Consider the following 14180-nt stretch of genomic DNA (forward strand, 5'->3'; position numbering starts at 1 on the left):
TGCCAAGGATGGTGTGTGTCAGTGACTGGGAAGAAGCTTTCAAAAGCAATCGCTTGTTTTCACTGCATATGTATTCGGAAACATGAGTACTTTTTCCTATACCATCAAACTACCCTCCTTGGCAAGTCTGTAAAAGCAGCACAGCTCCAGTAATATCAGGTACTTTGTCCTTTGCATGCTATTCGACCATGTCTCAAACAATCTCGCTATCAAACCCCTCAACACCGGGGTTGGTCTATACAAAAGAAGTCGAAAGTAGCTTCCCCATCGCGAATGAAGTGTTTTCGTCTCCTCTTCTGCATAGTTTTTGTCACCGTTCTCGCTGTTCTCGGGTTCCGGGTAAAGTGGTAGGTTCGACGGTATGCTCTGATAATCCGAATTCATCTCAAAATAAATCCATCACACTCATGGACAGCCTACTGCAAGCCCCGCACGAGAAACGAGGCTCAGATGAAAGTCAACCAGACCCTGCCGGGCCTTTGATGTCTCGCTTGTCCAATAGCACGTGGGCCAGTGAGCTGGACTACTTTCAAGATCCAGTAGCAGCCAGCGGTGCCCTGCCGGGGACACCGGGTTCGTTTCCTCCCTTGGTTTCATCCGAGACAGCTAGTCACCTTTCGATGGGAGACTTCGGCCTCTGCGGGAATCCACTGGCGGGCTTAACTCTATGGACCACTGATGGGGTTCCGAGTGCTGGGCTGGGAATAACGGGCATTCAGGGACTACTTCAGTCAAATACCTCTACATACCCAGAGATCGACGGTAGGGAACTTCCCAGCAATTACTCATTCTTCCTCTTGCCTCAGATGATGGAGGACCAACTGGCACAGGATCCACGTACTTCACCGGAGCCTCCCCCAGACGGTTGTACACTGCAACAAGCAGAACCAACTTTAAGCACCCCCAGTAACCACACCGAAACACGGTGGACCCGCAGCGACAGCCTTCCAGCACAGTATGAGTTCGAGAAGCCCCTTTCCATTCGTTCGTCTCGCAAACGGGGACGCGACAGTGAATGCAGAGATGCGTTTGGCCTGGCCGCTGGACTTGACCCACGCTTTGAGCATGCTAAGCTTGCAGCCGCCGCAAAGGCAGCAGAAGGCCAACAGATAGATCATCTTTACGCATTGTTGCCGTTTGATCCGGCGATGGGTTCCGATACTCGATCACTGGATCAGGCAGGTCTCCAGCACCAGTTACTTTCCGATCAACTGGGGACCGGCAACATGTGTGAGAGTCAACAGGCGCTTTCCTGTCTCAGTCCACTCCAGCTAGCCGACATCAAGTACGAAACAGTCAACCTCGGTGAATATGACATGTGTGAAGTGAGCGTCAGCTGGCACCTGCCACGGTTGCATGCTTCTCCCGATTGGCCAGCCGATGCTGTTCCAGTACGGCGAGTCTTTGGCATCAATGCAGGCATGACGCTTTTCAATCTCCATCGGATCATCTGCATTTCCATGGGTCTTTCCGATGACGTAAGTCTGTGCACGCTTCATTTTGGCCTTCCTCAGGTATATGCTTTTTCACGAAGCGCCTTCAAGGGGACTGATTTTACTCCATCTGTTTCCTCAACAGAGTTTAGTGGCGTCACCTCACCATGCCGTCGTTATTGCTTCTTTGGAACAAGTGATTTAAGTTGCTTGTCTATGGGATCCCCGCGTAGGCACAAGCGTCGGCGTTCAACCACGTCTGGGTTTTACCAAGCAACAACACATATGGAGGTGGACCTCTAACGAAAACGCGAGCCAGCGGAGCCTCTCGGATCAAGGTGACGACAGACCGTGCTGTTGAGTACCGGCACAGTATCACTGTGTCGCTGGACAGTCACTCACAGGTCGTCGCGACACCGGAGTCCGTACTTCTTTATGTCCTCGGATGTGTCCAGCTTCACGTGCAGCTCGCGGGAGTAATGAGAAACAGGACAAAGCAGAACTCGCTGATATGGGTAAGAGGGGGTCACATTTGCCAAACGGAGAGATGGAGCATACCTGGGGCTGCAAATGAATGTGAGTGAAATGGTATGGTGATGTGGTTGATGTACCTTCTGCCTGCCTCTTAGGTACCCCGCTGCATTGCCACCGGAACGTACGGTACCGCACCTCCTTCGGGAACCGACTGGAATAGCTCTGCAGAAATCTGCAGCCATGTCCCTTCTTTCCACGTGGATGTCCACGAAATAAACACGTAAGATCAAGAAGCATGTTGCTGTGTGCTGACAGGTATAGGCAGTCAGCGAATTGAACCATGGAACGTTCGTCTCCAAGTTGTGCGTGCAGGAAGCCCAGTGATTCAGCAGTAGGTGTATTTGTGTGGAATCCCCATTCTCAGGCAGTTCATTGACACTCGATTCTCCAAGAATACATCCTTTTCCAGGCGAACTAAGATGATGCGCGCGGAGGTATGGCTGGCTCGTCATCTGTCACAGGAGACAACCTACAATACGGACTCTAAGCACCACCAACAGACCTCATGCTTGTCTACGGTTTCCTCAGCACTAGTGGAAAACCGCTGTGCGTCGTCCGCTGTTCACTATCTGTGCGTGACAGGGAATTGATGAAGACATTCTGCGGTGCTACAGCGAATCCATTCAGGAGTTCTGGCACGATCCAGATCGGGTGAGGGACCTCTCTATCCGAGTGACTCGTCAGTCGATGGGAGGCTCGAAACGTAGGTGCATCGAGGGCCGCAAAGCACAACGGGCTATCGAACGCGAGGAGTCATGTGAAGATAGTTCGCAAGCACAGGAACGTGGAACTCGCTCTGAGGACCTGTCCTTGCCAAGCACCCACGACCCTCCAGCGGTTTCCGTGCAACAGCAGTTGGGTTCCCTTGCGTGGCACGAGTCGCCAGCATCCCTTGAGGCCTTCATATCGATGCCTCACTTGGACCCAACGTACAGTAGCGATCCCCAAGGTGATCCGCCAGGTGTCCTCGGCGTCCCAACTTGCCCGAGCCCTGCCATGTCACTGTCGTTTCCGTTCACGCTTAGCAGCGACGCAGTTTGTTGCTCGCCATCATCAACACTCTCATCGACCCTTGCGACAGGCATGCAACAAAGGAGTGATAAAGTTGCCACCGCTCCGCATGCTGTCGACAGCACTGAAGATTCCATTCCCAACAGCGGAGGACTAACTGCTGTCGCCCAGGCGCCAGATGACTTTGTCTGCGGTGAAGGATCCGGATCAGGTAACGGTATGCGTCGAAGCAAACGCATTAACGACAAGAGAATTCAGAACCAGCCCGAAGATGACGGTCGATATCCGTTGAAACCGTCTTCCATCCCTCCTGAGCCTAAAGTGAAGGTAAATGAACTGCCTCTTCCTCTTTCCATTTCTGCGGGTTCAACTAACTCTCCATATGCCTCGCCCTCGAAAACGGGTTTAACCGAGACAAATCCCTCGTGCTCCGCTGTTTCCAAAGAAGGGTCGTGCTGCTCGACAAATCCAGGTGACTACGATATCGCTGACTTTCGTTTGCTAGCAGGGGTCCTCGACGACGAGGCTTCTAGGGGGATCCTCTCCGTCTCTCCGGAGTCCATTGAGCCTGTAGATTTTACCGCCCAAGCTGATGACCAAGGACATGAGTCTGACTGGCCGACAACCCAACCGGATTGGAGGAGTGTACAGTTTGTCTTGACGCAGGATCACGGGATAAATATGGAACCGAGAAATTCCGCGCAGACTGCATGTTGAACCCGCTAGTCCCACTTTTTCAGCTCTGAGAAGTGGTTGAGAGACGTGTCACTAAGTGCTCCGTACTTGGCTTGTGCCAAAGTGAGATTGTCCTCAGAAGTGTCCCGTTTTCATTGCGTGTCACACGGATTCAAAGTTTTGCAATACATGGCTGCTTTGTGTCACTTGGGCGTCCTACCAAGAACAATGTGTTTTGTCGCTGGCCATCTCAGGCACCCACTGAAGTGTCAGTTTCCTGGCTTTCGTGAAGACGCTCCATGAGGCGCTTTAACGCCATACGCCTTCAGGCCTGTCAAGGACAAGGCTGCTTGAGTGTTTGTGTTCTCCGGAAACGACACTGAAGGCGACTTTCAAAAATGCTAACTCACAACCTGTTGCAGGCCACTCATCGTAGTGATGGAAAAGCATGGGCGAATTCCGCCCTGTACACCGGACACACAAGACACTCACAGGCACGAGTAGGTACACCTGCACGTTTTTGCGGCAGCGGCACGCTACGAACTGTTTCAGCCTCATCGCGCAAACAGAGCGAGCGATGTGCTGAGATGAGGTTTTGGTTGCCAAGTCGGAAGGGGTTGCGTTCTCTGTGTTCGAGCAGTCGCAGTGCGCCGCGGAAGGGCAATATCGAATAAACGTAGAACCATTCGACGGTAACGACCGAGTTCTCCTGGGCCTCCACTGGCCCTTCGGGGGTTCCTCTGTCTCAACATTTCCCTCGCCTCATAGTTTAATGTTGAGAGGCATTTGCTCAGAGATGGGAGCCTTCACGTCGTCCGGATCCCGAAACCCCGGCTGGTCTTTCAGTCGTTTGACTTCTGCCTGTAGTTGTCGAAGCTTGTCCTCTAGTGACCGCCTCACAACGTCAAGGCGAAGTTCCGTGTCCTGCTGTGCCATTGCCCAGCACCTGCCATTACAGCCATGCCACGCACACAACGGGAGAAACGTTCAAATGCGAATGAGCACTCCCCGTTACACCTGACGCGCGGCGGTGCACACCACCTACAGTCTGTTCGAGTAGAATTCACGCTACCTCTCCGTCGCTCATCCTCGTGGCTGAAGCGGTGTGTTTACTTGTTTGAACGTAGCACCGCCGTTCCCCCCCAAACCGGCTACTGCTACGTTTAGTGGGCTTTGCTTGAAAGGAGGACACTGCTGGCTTTCCAAAAACTGAATCCTACCGCACTTGGCCAGGGCAGCCCAGCGCCACTCTGCGTCGCCGTTCACTCTCCTGGAACGGGCCTACACAGCTACCTATCTCCGGAAGGTTTCCCACAAGAAAGCAGATGATGATTGAGCGGTGGTCGGTTCTCCACCAGATAACCCGACTGAAGGAAGCCAGTCCCTGTACGGCAGCCTCACCTTGCTCGAGCATCAATGTGGTGATCCATGGCGCAGAATGAGACCCACTCGCCGATGTCCTGCTCCGTTGCCCCGGATGTCTCATTGATGAATTCGTCCACCTTGTCTTCGAGACTTGGCCGTAAAGAAACGAGATGGGCTTGATGCATCTTTCCTTCCAGCTTCCTGAAGAAATCAAGGGCAAACGCATACACACATAAGTGGAGCCTTAAACTGCATCGGTCGCTTGACGTTTCTCGAACGCCCAGTGGAAAGGTTGCGTAAACAGGCCATGTCGATATGTATGCGCATGCACAGCCTGACTGTAGACGTTTTGCAGTTTCTCCGCTTCTCGGAGGCTGGAGCTCGGCAAAAACCCTTTTCGAGTTCATGTGTCATCTTTGAGGTCCTACTGACCAGCCGTGCTGGTACTATAGAGAACTCACGTCCACAGTGCTTGCCAGCTTCGTTTCGGATCTGCACAATTCCAGGTGCACGCTCGCTGTGCGCGGGGTGGGTGCACCAAGCTGGCAACTGTGCGCCAGGGTCTTGAGGCTGAACCTACCGGAAATGGAGCTCCATCTTGTTGACTCGATCGTAGAGGCTGTAGAGCGCTTTGATGTTTTCTCTCGACACCAGGGGGTTGACAAACCCGTCGCGCTTGCTCTCATCTTTGTGTGGCACGACGCGAACCTGCACAGCCCCACAGATACTGTCATCCATACGTGCTGTCGAGGGGAAACCAAAAACGCTGCTACCGACGTTGCCGTTTGCCATTGAGCCGACTGGTCGGGCCGCACAGGCTTCTCTTTTGGGTGAAAAGACCTACAATGTGTGCGCTGACGAACCCACGAGGCCCTCTCGCTAACTCGACCGTACGCACAGGAGGGCATCCGACACAGGTCAAGGCTGGCGGGGCAGCAGGCAAGACTTGGAGAGGTAACTTTTCGGTCGTTTTGTTCGTCTCTCTGAAACCCGGCATTCGCCTTTTGCTGTCTCCAGCTTTTCTGACAGGGATCCCGATACAAGAGAATCCCTACTGCACTCTTCGCTCTCGCCGTCCTCACCCGGAAGCTCAGTTCCGAGGCTTCGAGTACCGAAACGATTTTCACTCGGCCCATAATTCGAAGACCGAGCTCGCCGCTCTTGTCGAGCATGTGGATCTCCGTCGGCTCGGCAATGGCGCCGTAGCCAATCAGCATGTAATCGTCTTTGGTGCCTTGGCTGTTGGGGGGCGACCCGGCCAACGCACTCCGGTTCTCCTGGGGGCGCGCAATCTCCACGTCGCCTTCCTCTCTGTAGTCGACGTAGCCCAAAAATATCGTCGCCGACCGCGTCGCCCGCATGTGTCGCACCATGCGGTCCCGCTCTCGAAAAGGCAGCTGTATCACAGTCTTCTGTCCAGGAGACTAAAGAGAAAAAGCACAAAAAAACCGGCCCAGAAGCGGCGAAATTGCCCAAAGGTATTGAGCTCAGATGGGACTACCCCAGCGCCTCCATAGAGCTACCTAGGAAACATGTGTAAGATTTCGTCTCAGGTGTGTGCTCCGTGTGCCGGGTTCAGAATGGCTGCAGACACTTGGTTCCGTGTCGACCAGGGAAAGCACGCCTAAGCCGTCGCGTCAGTCAAGTTGGTAGGTTTCCAGCGCAGGGTTCTACCCTTACAATGGCAGCCGTTTCATCTAGTTTCGTGACGAGCATGTCGACGTCCCGCTCTTCGTTATGGGGCCAGTCCTGTATGTAGGGGCCTGCTTTGTAGATACCCTCGCGTAGCAAGGCCTGCATCTGCCCCAGAGGTCCCGTCGGATCAATCTCCATTCGGCGTCCCGTCAGCGACGTGTCGGCGGTCAACGGAGTCGGGTAAATCGGTTCGGCGGGCGCAGGAAGAGGCGCCGAAGAAGCGCCGTACTGCGACGGCGAGGCAGCATTCGAGAAGGGCGAGAAGGCCGCAGACGGAGAAGGACTGCCTGTAGGAGGACTCACAGACGCGGAGGTGCCGGAGCCGACAGCGCTGGGGCTTGAAGGAGCAGAAGCAGGAAACTGAGGGCCATCAGGGGAGGAAGCCGAAGCCCCAGGGCTATTGATTCCGTCAGACACAGCTAGCCGTCCATCTGATGCAGCGACAGAGTTGAGGTGGGATGAAGAGAGGGGGGATGGCGATGAAAGCAGGAGCGGGCTGCCGTTGAGTTTGAAGACGCGGGGCTGCTGGTGAGACAGGTACGCGCCGTTGAGAGAAAGACTGGAGGCCACGCCTGTATGGACGTAAGACGATAGAGCTCCCCCCACTTTCAGAGACGGATGAGACACACAACGCGAAGCAGCGGACAGTCCCGGGGCGATGAAACACTGCAGCTGGTGGGACAGAGCGACAGGAGACGCGACGATAGGAATTCGGACGCCGTTTTCGCGGCAGGCGAGCGGACACGAGTGCGAGGAAGGTTTTCTGGTTCTCGAAGACAAAGGTGAGTCGGAAGCGTCCGGTGTACGTACACCTCCAGGAAATAAACAACGCAGGCAAGCCAGGGGCTTTGTGTGCGTGGCCGCATGGGCAAGAGAAGTCGGCAGGATGCTTCCGTTCTGCGAACCAGCGCGAGAATAAATAGGGGAAGCAGAGGTCTGGGTGACAAGGGAAACGGCAAAGGCGCGCATTTCCACGGAAGCCCATAAAGTCAGCAGAAGAAAAAGCGCCGGACCCCGCTGGGCCATGAAACCGATCCGGAGCGCCATGGCTCGATCGGGGAGAAGGCGAAGAGAGGGGGACGAGCAATGGGCGTGGATCGTCGGCAAGACCGGCAATCACCGGCGTGAAAGCGTCGAGGAAAACAGAGTTGTCGAGGACACTTCTCGGCCCCGTGAATGCTTCGCCGGTGCCATGGACTCAAAAACGCTGTGGACGCCTGCGTGGACTGAAAAGCGTTCCAGATAAATCCGGAGAGGAGTCGATTTCGCTCAGAATGTCGTTAACGGAGGCAAGCATTTCGCGTGAAAATCCTCAGTTGTGTCGGTGGCAGAAGGCGAACCAAAATTCCAGTTTTGCGCGCGGGACTATGCAGGAGACATCGAGATGGGAATTCAGCAGACTCTGCGCGGGGTGAGACGTCGACGAGAAAACAACTCACGGAACGGGGAAAACACCGAACTTTAAGAAGTACAGATGGTCCTTCAGACTTGAGCGGAGAAACCGCGTCTTCATACGGGAAAGAAGAGAGAAAACGTACACAGAATAAAAATGCGGCTGAGGATTCGAGATCGACGTGCGCATGTTTGAGAAGACATGAGGCTCATGCGCCAAGAAGTGTGCGGTGTTGGTAGAGGCATGCACTGGGCATGCCCTTTTTAACAGAAGCTATTGCATGTTCTTTTCGCAGTTTCTCCGTTCGGAACCCCCAATTCTGCTTTCCCCTTTCTTTCGAACGTACTTTTCTTTCCTGGTCGTTCCGAACCTCCGTATCGCAGCTGTACACCTGTCTCGGAGTTTCGGGCCTTCTTTGCACACCCGATTCATCGTCAGGAACTCAAGAGAACACAGTTCCACGTTCGCGTTACACCTCACTGAAATCTTTCTGATCGACTAATCGGCCTTCTTACGCACAGCATACCCCACCAGCTTCCCTGTGATCTCGTCGCCGACAAGTCACTGTCTTCCTCAATGAACGACCGAACAGAGGCCTCAGCGGCATCTCTCTCCATATCCCTGACTGGCCCTGAATGTGCCTTTTCTTAGACAGAAAAGCTGACGCTTCTACCCTCCGTTTTCTCCGCCGTACTCGACCGCGGATTCGGTTGGGACAAGCTGCGGGTGAGCGAGTCAGCTGGGCTGGTGCCGCGCTTTTGTGTGGACAACGCCGTTTCCTCGTCGCAGTTCCTTACGGAAATTCCAGTGTCTTTTCAGCAAAGACAGCGCATGTCCAGCGCCTTTTCCTTGCGTCGGAAGTTCCTTTGGTTTCGCGTGTTCATCCCCCTTTTTCTTGCCAACATGGACACTCGCGGTGTGGAGCCAGGTGTCCAACTGAGTGACCTCGCCTCAGCTGCACAGTCGCGAAAGGCAGTCGATGCGCTGACAGCCGGAGACGACGCTTCTGTCCCCGAGCGGCCGTCCACGCCTTCTCCGGGGCTAGCGTCGGGTGAAAAGGCGGGAAAGAAGGAGTCTGAAGCACCGCCTATTCGCCCGTCGATGGTCTCTCATAACTATCGACAACTCACTGTCAAGTAAGGGAGCATGGTGTCCACACGGTTTCGCAGCTTCCTTCATCCGTCTAAATCTCCATGTCGAGGTTCCTGCTTGTTTTGTGCTCCACGAGAACACCTGATCTTCGCATCCTCTTCTCTGTCCCCAATTTTGTGTCCTGCGAACCCGACATCGCAACTGCCTCGCCCCTCCTTCCGTGTCCGGCCCTCTTCCCCGTCTCCCTTGGTGCTTTCTCCACTCGCAATCCCCTCGGCCATCTGCTCCTTTCTCTCTCTTCCTTCGGCGGTGCGTGCCTGTCCCCATGCCTTTGTGTGCTCGGCATATGTGCGCACGCGCGTGCTTCCTTCGTTTCTGCGCTTCTCCCTCAGCCGCCACCTGGCCGCAGTCGTTGCTGGCAGCGTCGCGGGGATCTTTGGGCTCGAGGGCCTCCCAGGCAAGTCCTCTCTTCATCGCTCGTGCCGTCTGCGACCTCTGTACACAGATCAGGCTTTTTGCGACTGCTTGGCTTTTTCCTGTCGTTATCTGGGCCCCCAGGGCCAAAACAGTCTTCCAGTCAACGTCTGTAGGGAGAGACGTCTTGCAGGCGAGCGTATATAGGAGCGTCACAGAGGTATATAGATGCCTTTGTGCACGCGGCTAGTTCCTTGGTAGGGAAACGTTCGATACACGCGTGGCATGCCGACGCAGTGCGCTTCTGGGAGCCACGCATCTTGTGTCTCCTGGCCATTTTTCTCTCTGCCTGTTATCTCCGTCGTTTGGAGACAGTCGCTGGGGGTTTTGGCCGACACGCGACAAACGGTGGAGACCGAACCCCCTCTCTTGCCTCTTGTCTTGGACCTCTCAGATGGCCGTCGCGTGCTTTTTTTATGTGGTGCATGCATTCGCTTTCTCTCTCTCAGGCCTCTTTGTCTTCGTCTTGGTCACGCTGCTCGGAGGCTGCCTCATGGTCGTTGAGACCGGCTTCCAATGCAAGTTGTTCTTCGCCAACACAACAGATGTCTTCTTCGCTCAGTTCTTCACAGCAGCTCTGGTACGAAAAGATGAAATAACCGTGGAAAGAAAAACACACCGAGAGGCCACCTCTTCACCCGACACCTCTCTATACACATCCCCTCTTCCTACCCATATATATATATATATATATATATATATGTACATTTATAGACACGTATTTGGCTACACGTATATATGAATATACACGGTTATAGACTCGTCTTTACCTGGACTTATGTGTATGTATATATACGTTATGGACACGTATTTACCTAGACCTGTATATATATTTATATCGTTATAGGCTCTTATTTGCCAACACCTGTCGATATTCATGGAGATAGAGCAACGCGAAGTGGACACTGGTATCCCCCAAATGTTAGAAAATCTCGGCTTGTAGCCACGCTGCACGAACGGCAAGAGTAAGCGTTGCCGAGCTGTACCGGCGTTTTCACGTTTTGACTCGGTTCTTTGTCTGTTCGTGCAGACGTTCATCCTCATATGGACCCTGGTCTACAACATCGTGTACATCTTCTAGGCGCTCGTTTCTCGGTTGACACATTTCCCGTTCGCCCTCTCCTCTCTATGCATCCGCTATCGCGTATTGATGGCTCTCTCTGCCTCATCTCTCGTTCAGGAGAGCCTCTCTCTCTGTATGCCCGTGAAGGCATGCGTTTCTGCTTTCCTAGTCGTCTATGTGCATCAAGGAATTTTCCTCTTTATCTACCTGACTGTCTCTGCCTGTCGGATTATGTGCTCACCGCCACCAGTGTCTCTTTGGGCATACCTCGCCGTCTCTGCCCTCTGTGGGGCTCTTGATCTCTCTTGTTCGATATCCCTCTCGGTTTACATCCTCTTTTACCCGACTTCCGATGAACATGGCTGTCGCCTGGTGTCCTGGTGGCCGAGGCTTGTCGCTTCTCTTCGTATCCTTCTCACATTCTCCGCGGCGTTTTCTCACGAACGGACAAAAATAGAAGGGCTTTGCCATCGACTCAACAAACACTCAGCGTAGGCGGCTCCCCTGCGAAACGGCCTCATTTTCGTGCGATCAAAAGTATGCCTAGAAAACATTTTCCCGAACGAAGCGGAAACGAAACATCAACAATGTATATAATATATATAGGTGCTGCAATAAAAGGTTTCGCTTTTGCCACATATGTCCACAAGCCTGTATATAAATACTGCTGAAGAGGATTTCATTCGCAGTTCCTGTGTAGAATAAGAACCGCCTCGTCTCAAGGACGAACTTCACTTGGTGCATGCACGTCGGAACATCATGGTCGCACCATCCCGCAACGATCTCAGTTCAGTCCCTGCCGCCCTTCTTCGCGATTTAAGGTGTCTCCGTCCCAGAGCGCCTGACACACTTGGAAGCGTGTGCACACGCTGGAGCAGGGGGTTGGACTCTTCACTGCCGCAAGTCGCAGTTCGAGAAAATGCAGCCACCGTCTGCAGAGGAATCTCGTCGAAGAAAGGCACACACACACCAAGGGGTTACGCTAAAACCTAAGCTGAGCGCATCTACTTCCATTATACACATATGCGTATGACAGCATGTGTCCACAGAGGTGGCCGTGCACCTCTGTCTACATATATATATATATATATATACATATATATATATATATATATATATGTAGAGAGAGAGCAAAGACGCCCATTTATTTATGCGAGCGTGTTGTACGCTTTGGAGCGTGAGGCATCGGAGTTTCTGAGAAGGTGCCGTCCGTGGGCGCGCGCAGAGAAGTGAAGGGCCGGGAAAAACTCGTGGTTTTGAAGTTGCGAGTTAGCCGGTCCGTGAGGCATTCTCTCGGCTCGAAGTGCTCGAACGCGGAAACGTCCAATGATGCAAGTCTCGCGACTTCGCTTCCTTTCCGCCCGCTGCAGGTCTACCGGGCGGCTTCTGACTCGGCAAACAGCCACTCGACTTTCTTCATAGGCAAAAGAAAGGCGTGGACAGACGAGAAACCCTTGAGTTTCGCCCCTCCATGCACGAACAACGCAGTGTGCTATGCCTCCTCCGCCTGAACAGAATCCCTTGCTGTGACGCGGAAGAAGCCTGCTATTGCTCAAAAACCAGTGTGCACGTCTGAGCCGTTTTCCCTACTTCGTGCACTTAACGTGACGGTCACGAAAAGCACAATAGAACTTGGAGCCGGCAATCAACGGTATTCAAGATCTAAACCAATAGTCCCATTTCTCCCCTTTCGTCTCCAAAACCAGACGGGAGTGCCCTTGCGCGGGTCCACGCTTGGCGGCTTCTCCCGTGAAAGACGAACCTGACAGATGCGCCTCTTTTGCTCGGAAAGGCAGAAGGACTCCCCGCCATTTGATGGCTTTCTTCCCTGGCGAGACGCACGTCTCTCGTGGGCCGTGCGAGACACACAGGCAACGGGCAGGCAGAAGGGAAGAGACAGCGGCAGGTGTTCCCTTACGGTGCGCACAGCTCTCGAGAGGTTCTAGAAAAACAAGGCCTTCTGTCTGGGCCAAGCCTCTGCTTACGCAACGTTCCGAGGTGGATAACTGCAACGGGCGCATCCGACAATTCTTTCTCGAAACACGGGACTTCCGACGAGCCGCTGACGCAAACGCGTGAGCACAGGACAAGTCGGGTAGCTAGCTTGTGGATCGGGAGCAGGAAAGCGAGAGATTCAGACGCATAAATATACTCTTACACTTTTATTTAGTGAAATACACAGAGGGATGTGCGGTTCGCTTCCCCGTTTCAACATCTACACGCGAGGTGTTCTCACAGATGGGGAATCCGTACACACATTGAGGTGTATCTCCTTACACGTCTGTACGTGCATCGTTGTACATATATATATAGTATGCACGTATATTTATATGTTCATGTGGCAGCACCCACATCCACAAGTAAAGGTGTCCTAGCTGGTTTCGCACACAGTCGATGGCACCGTCTCGAGTCAAGTGTTGTGTTTCGTTGCATGCGCGGCGACGCTGGTGTCCAAAAATATCGATGTGTGGTAGCGCGTGCCCCCAAAACGGTTTTCCCGTCTAAAGAAGCCTTTGTTTTGTACGGGTGAGGTCAGATGCAGGACTGTGTTCTTGCCTCTCCTGGTTTTTTCCACATCACGGCGAGGTGTTTCAGCCGCAATTTTTCTCTCGCTTCGCGCCGAACAGCGTGGCGTGCGGTTGCCTGCTGCGCCAGCTTTTTCCCTCTCGTTTTTTCTAAACGCCTCAACCCCCCTTTTCCCGGCGTGTCCTCCAAAAGCGGAGTCGCCCGTGCACAAACGCTTCCTTCGTCTTCTGAAAGACTCCCCGCGCCACGTTGTTGCCCTTTCCAGGGTTTCCATCTAACTCAAGGAGACAGCGGGCGCCAGACTCTCGCTCGCTTTCCCCTGCAGCTAGCCGGACCCAGCGGGATGTATGCCTCGGTTTCCCATTATCGCTTTAGTTGACACGTACCGCGTATTTCATCCCGTCTATCGGCCTCTCCTTCTTTTCTTTGTTTCCCCCTCAGGTGCACACGTCTCGGGTCTGCTCCCTCTCTCGTCGGCAGCTCAGGGACACGCCGCGCGACTGGGCCGGGAATCACCGGCTGACAGAAGGTCCAGCTTTGTTCCGCCTTTCGGAGTCGCAGCACGGTCCTCAAACCGTCTTCCAGGGGCGCCTGGAGAGCTCTTGCACTTCTTGATTGTTTTCGAGGGCGCCTCTCTCAAGGTCGACCTCGCCGCGCAGTGCCGGCTTCTCTCGGTCCTTTGTCGGGATTTCCGGAGGCAGCCTGTCGATCGTCACTTGTTGTGCGCCCCCCTATTTGGAAGATGTCGCGTGTCTGTACACCAGCGGCCTCTTCACTGCGGGCCACATTCCAGGTCTTGTTTCGCCTTTTCCCCCTTTGGATCGCCCTACCTTTCCTGGCCATTTTCCCGTGCGCGGTGTCTCCTGTGGACTCGCGTGGCGCGCTTCCTTCCCCGAACCGCATTTGACAATCTCGCCGA

General features: G+C 53.9%; 3 protein-coding genes across 3 annotated transcripts; 2 read left to right on the forward strand and 1 right to left on the reverse strand.

Moving 5' to 3' along the window:
• Positions 1-407: 407 nt before the first annotated feature.
• Positions 408-3695, forward strand: NCLIV_016290 (conserved hypothetical protein; the record flags this gene model as incomplete). Its single annotated transcript, XM_003881821.1, has 4 exons — positions 408-1478; positions 2063-2187; positions 2332-2401; positions 2550-3695. 4 exons carry the CDS (start codon positions 408-410, stop codon positions 3693-3695), a joined length of 2412 nt encoding a protein of 803 aa, XP_003881870.1.
• Positions 3696-4415: 720 nt separating this feature from the next.
• NCLIV_016300 (conserved hypothetical protein) lies at positions 4416-7760 on the reverse strand (the record flags this gene model as incomplete). The annotated part of the gene is made up of 5 exons (XM_003881822.1): positions 4416-4599; positions 5055-5219; positions 5599-5726; positions 6101-6442; positions 6699-7760. The coding sequence occupies 5 exons, from the start codon at positions 7758-7760 to the stop codon at positions 4416-4418; spliced, it is 1881 nt and encodes a 626-aa protein (XP_003881871.1).
• Positions 7761-9009: 1249 nt separating this feature from the next.
• Positions 9010-10753, forward strand: NCLIV_016310 (conserved hypothetical protein; the record flags this gene model as incomplete). Its single annotated transcript, XM_003881823.1, has 4 exons — positions 9010-9242; positions 9591-9784; positions 10122-10252; positions 10703-10753. 4 exons carry the CDS (start codon positions 9010-9012, stop codon positions 10751-10753), a joined length of 609 nt encoding a protein of 202 aa, XP_003881872.1.
• Between the last annotated feature and the right edge of the window lie 3427 nt (positions 10754-14180).

Source organism: Neospora caninum, chromosome VI, assembly GCF_000208865.1.
Source record: "Neospora caninum Liverpool complete genome, chromosome VI".
Taxonomy (NCBI): Eukaryota; Apicomplexa; class Conoidasida; order Eucoccidiorida; family Sarcocystidae; genus Neospora; species Neospora caninum.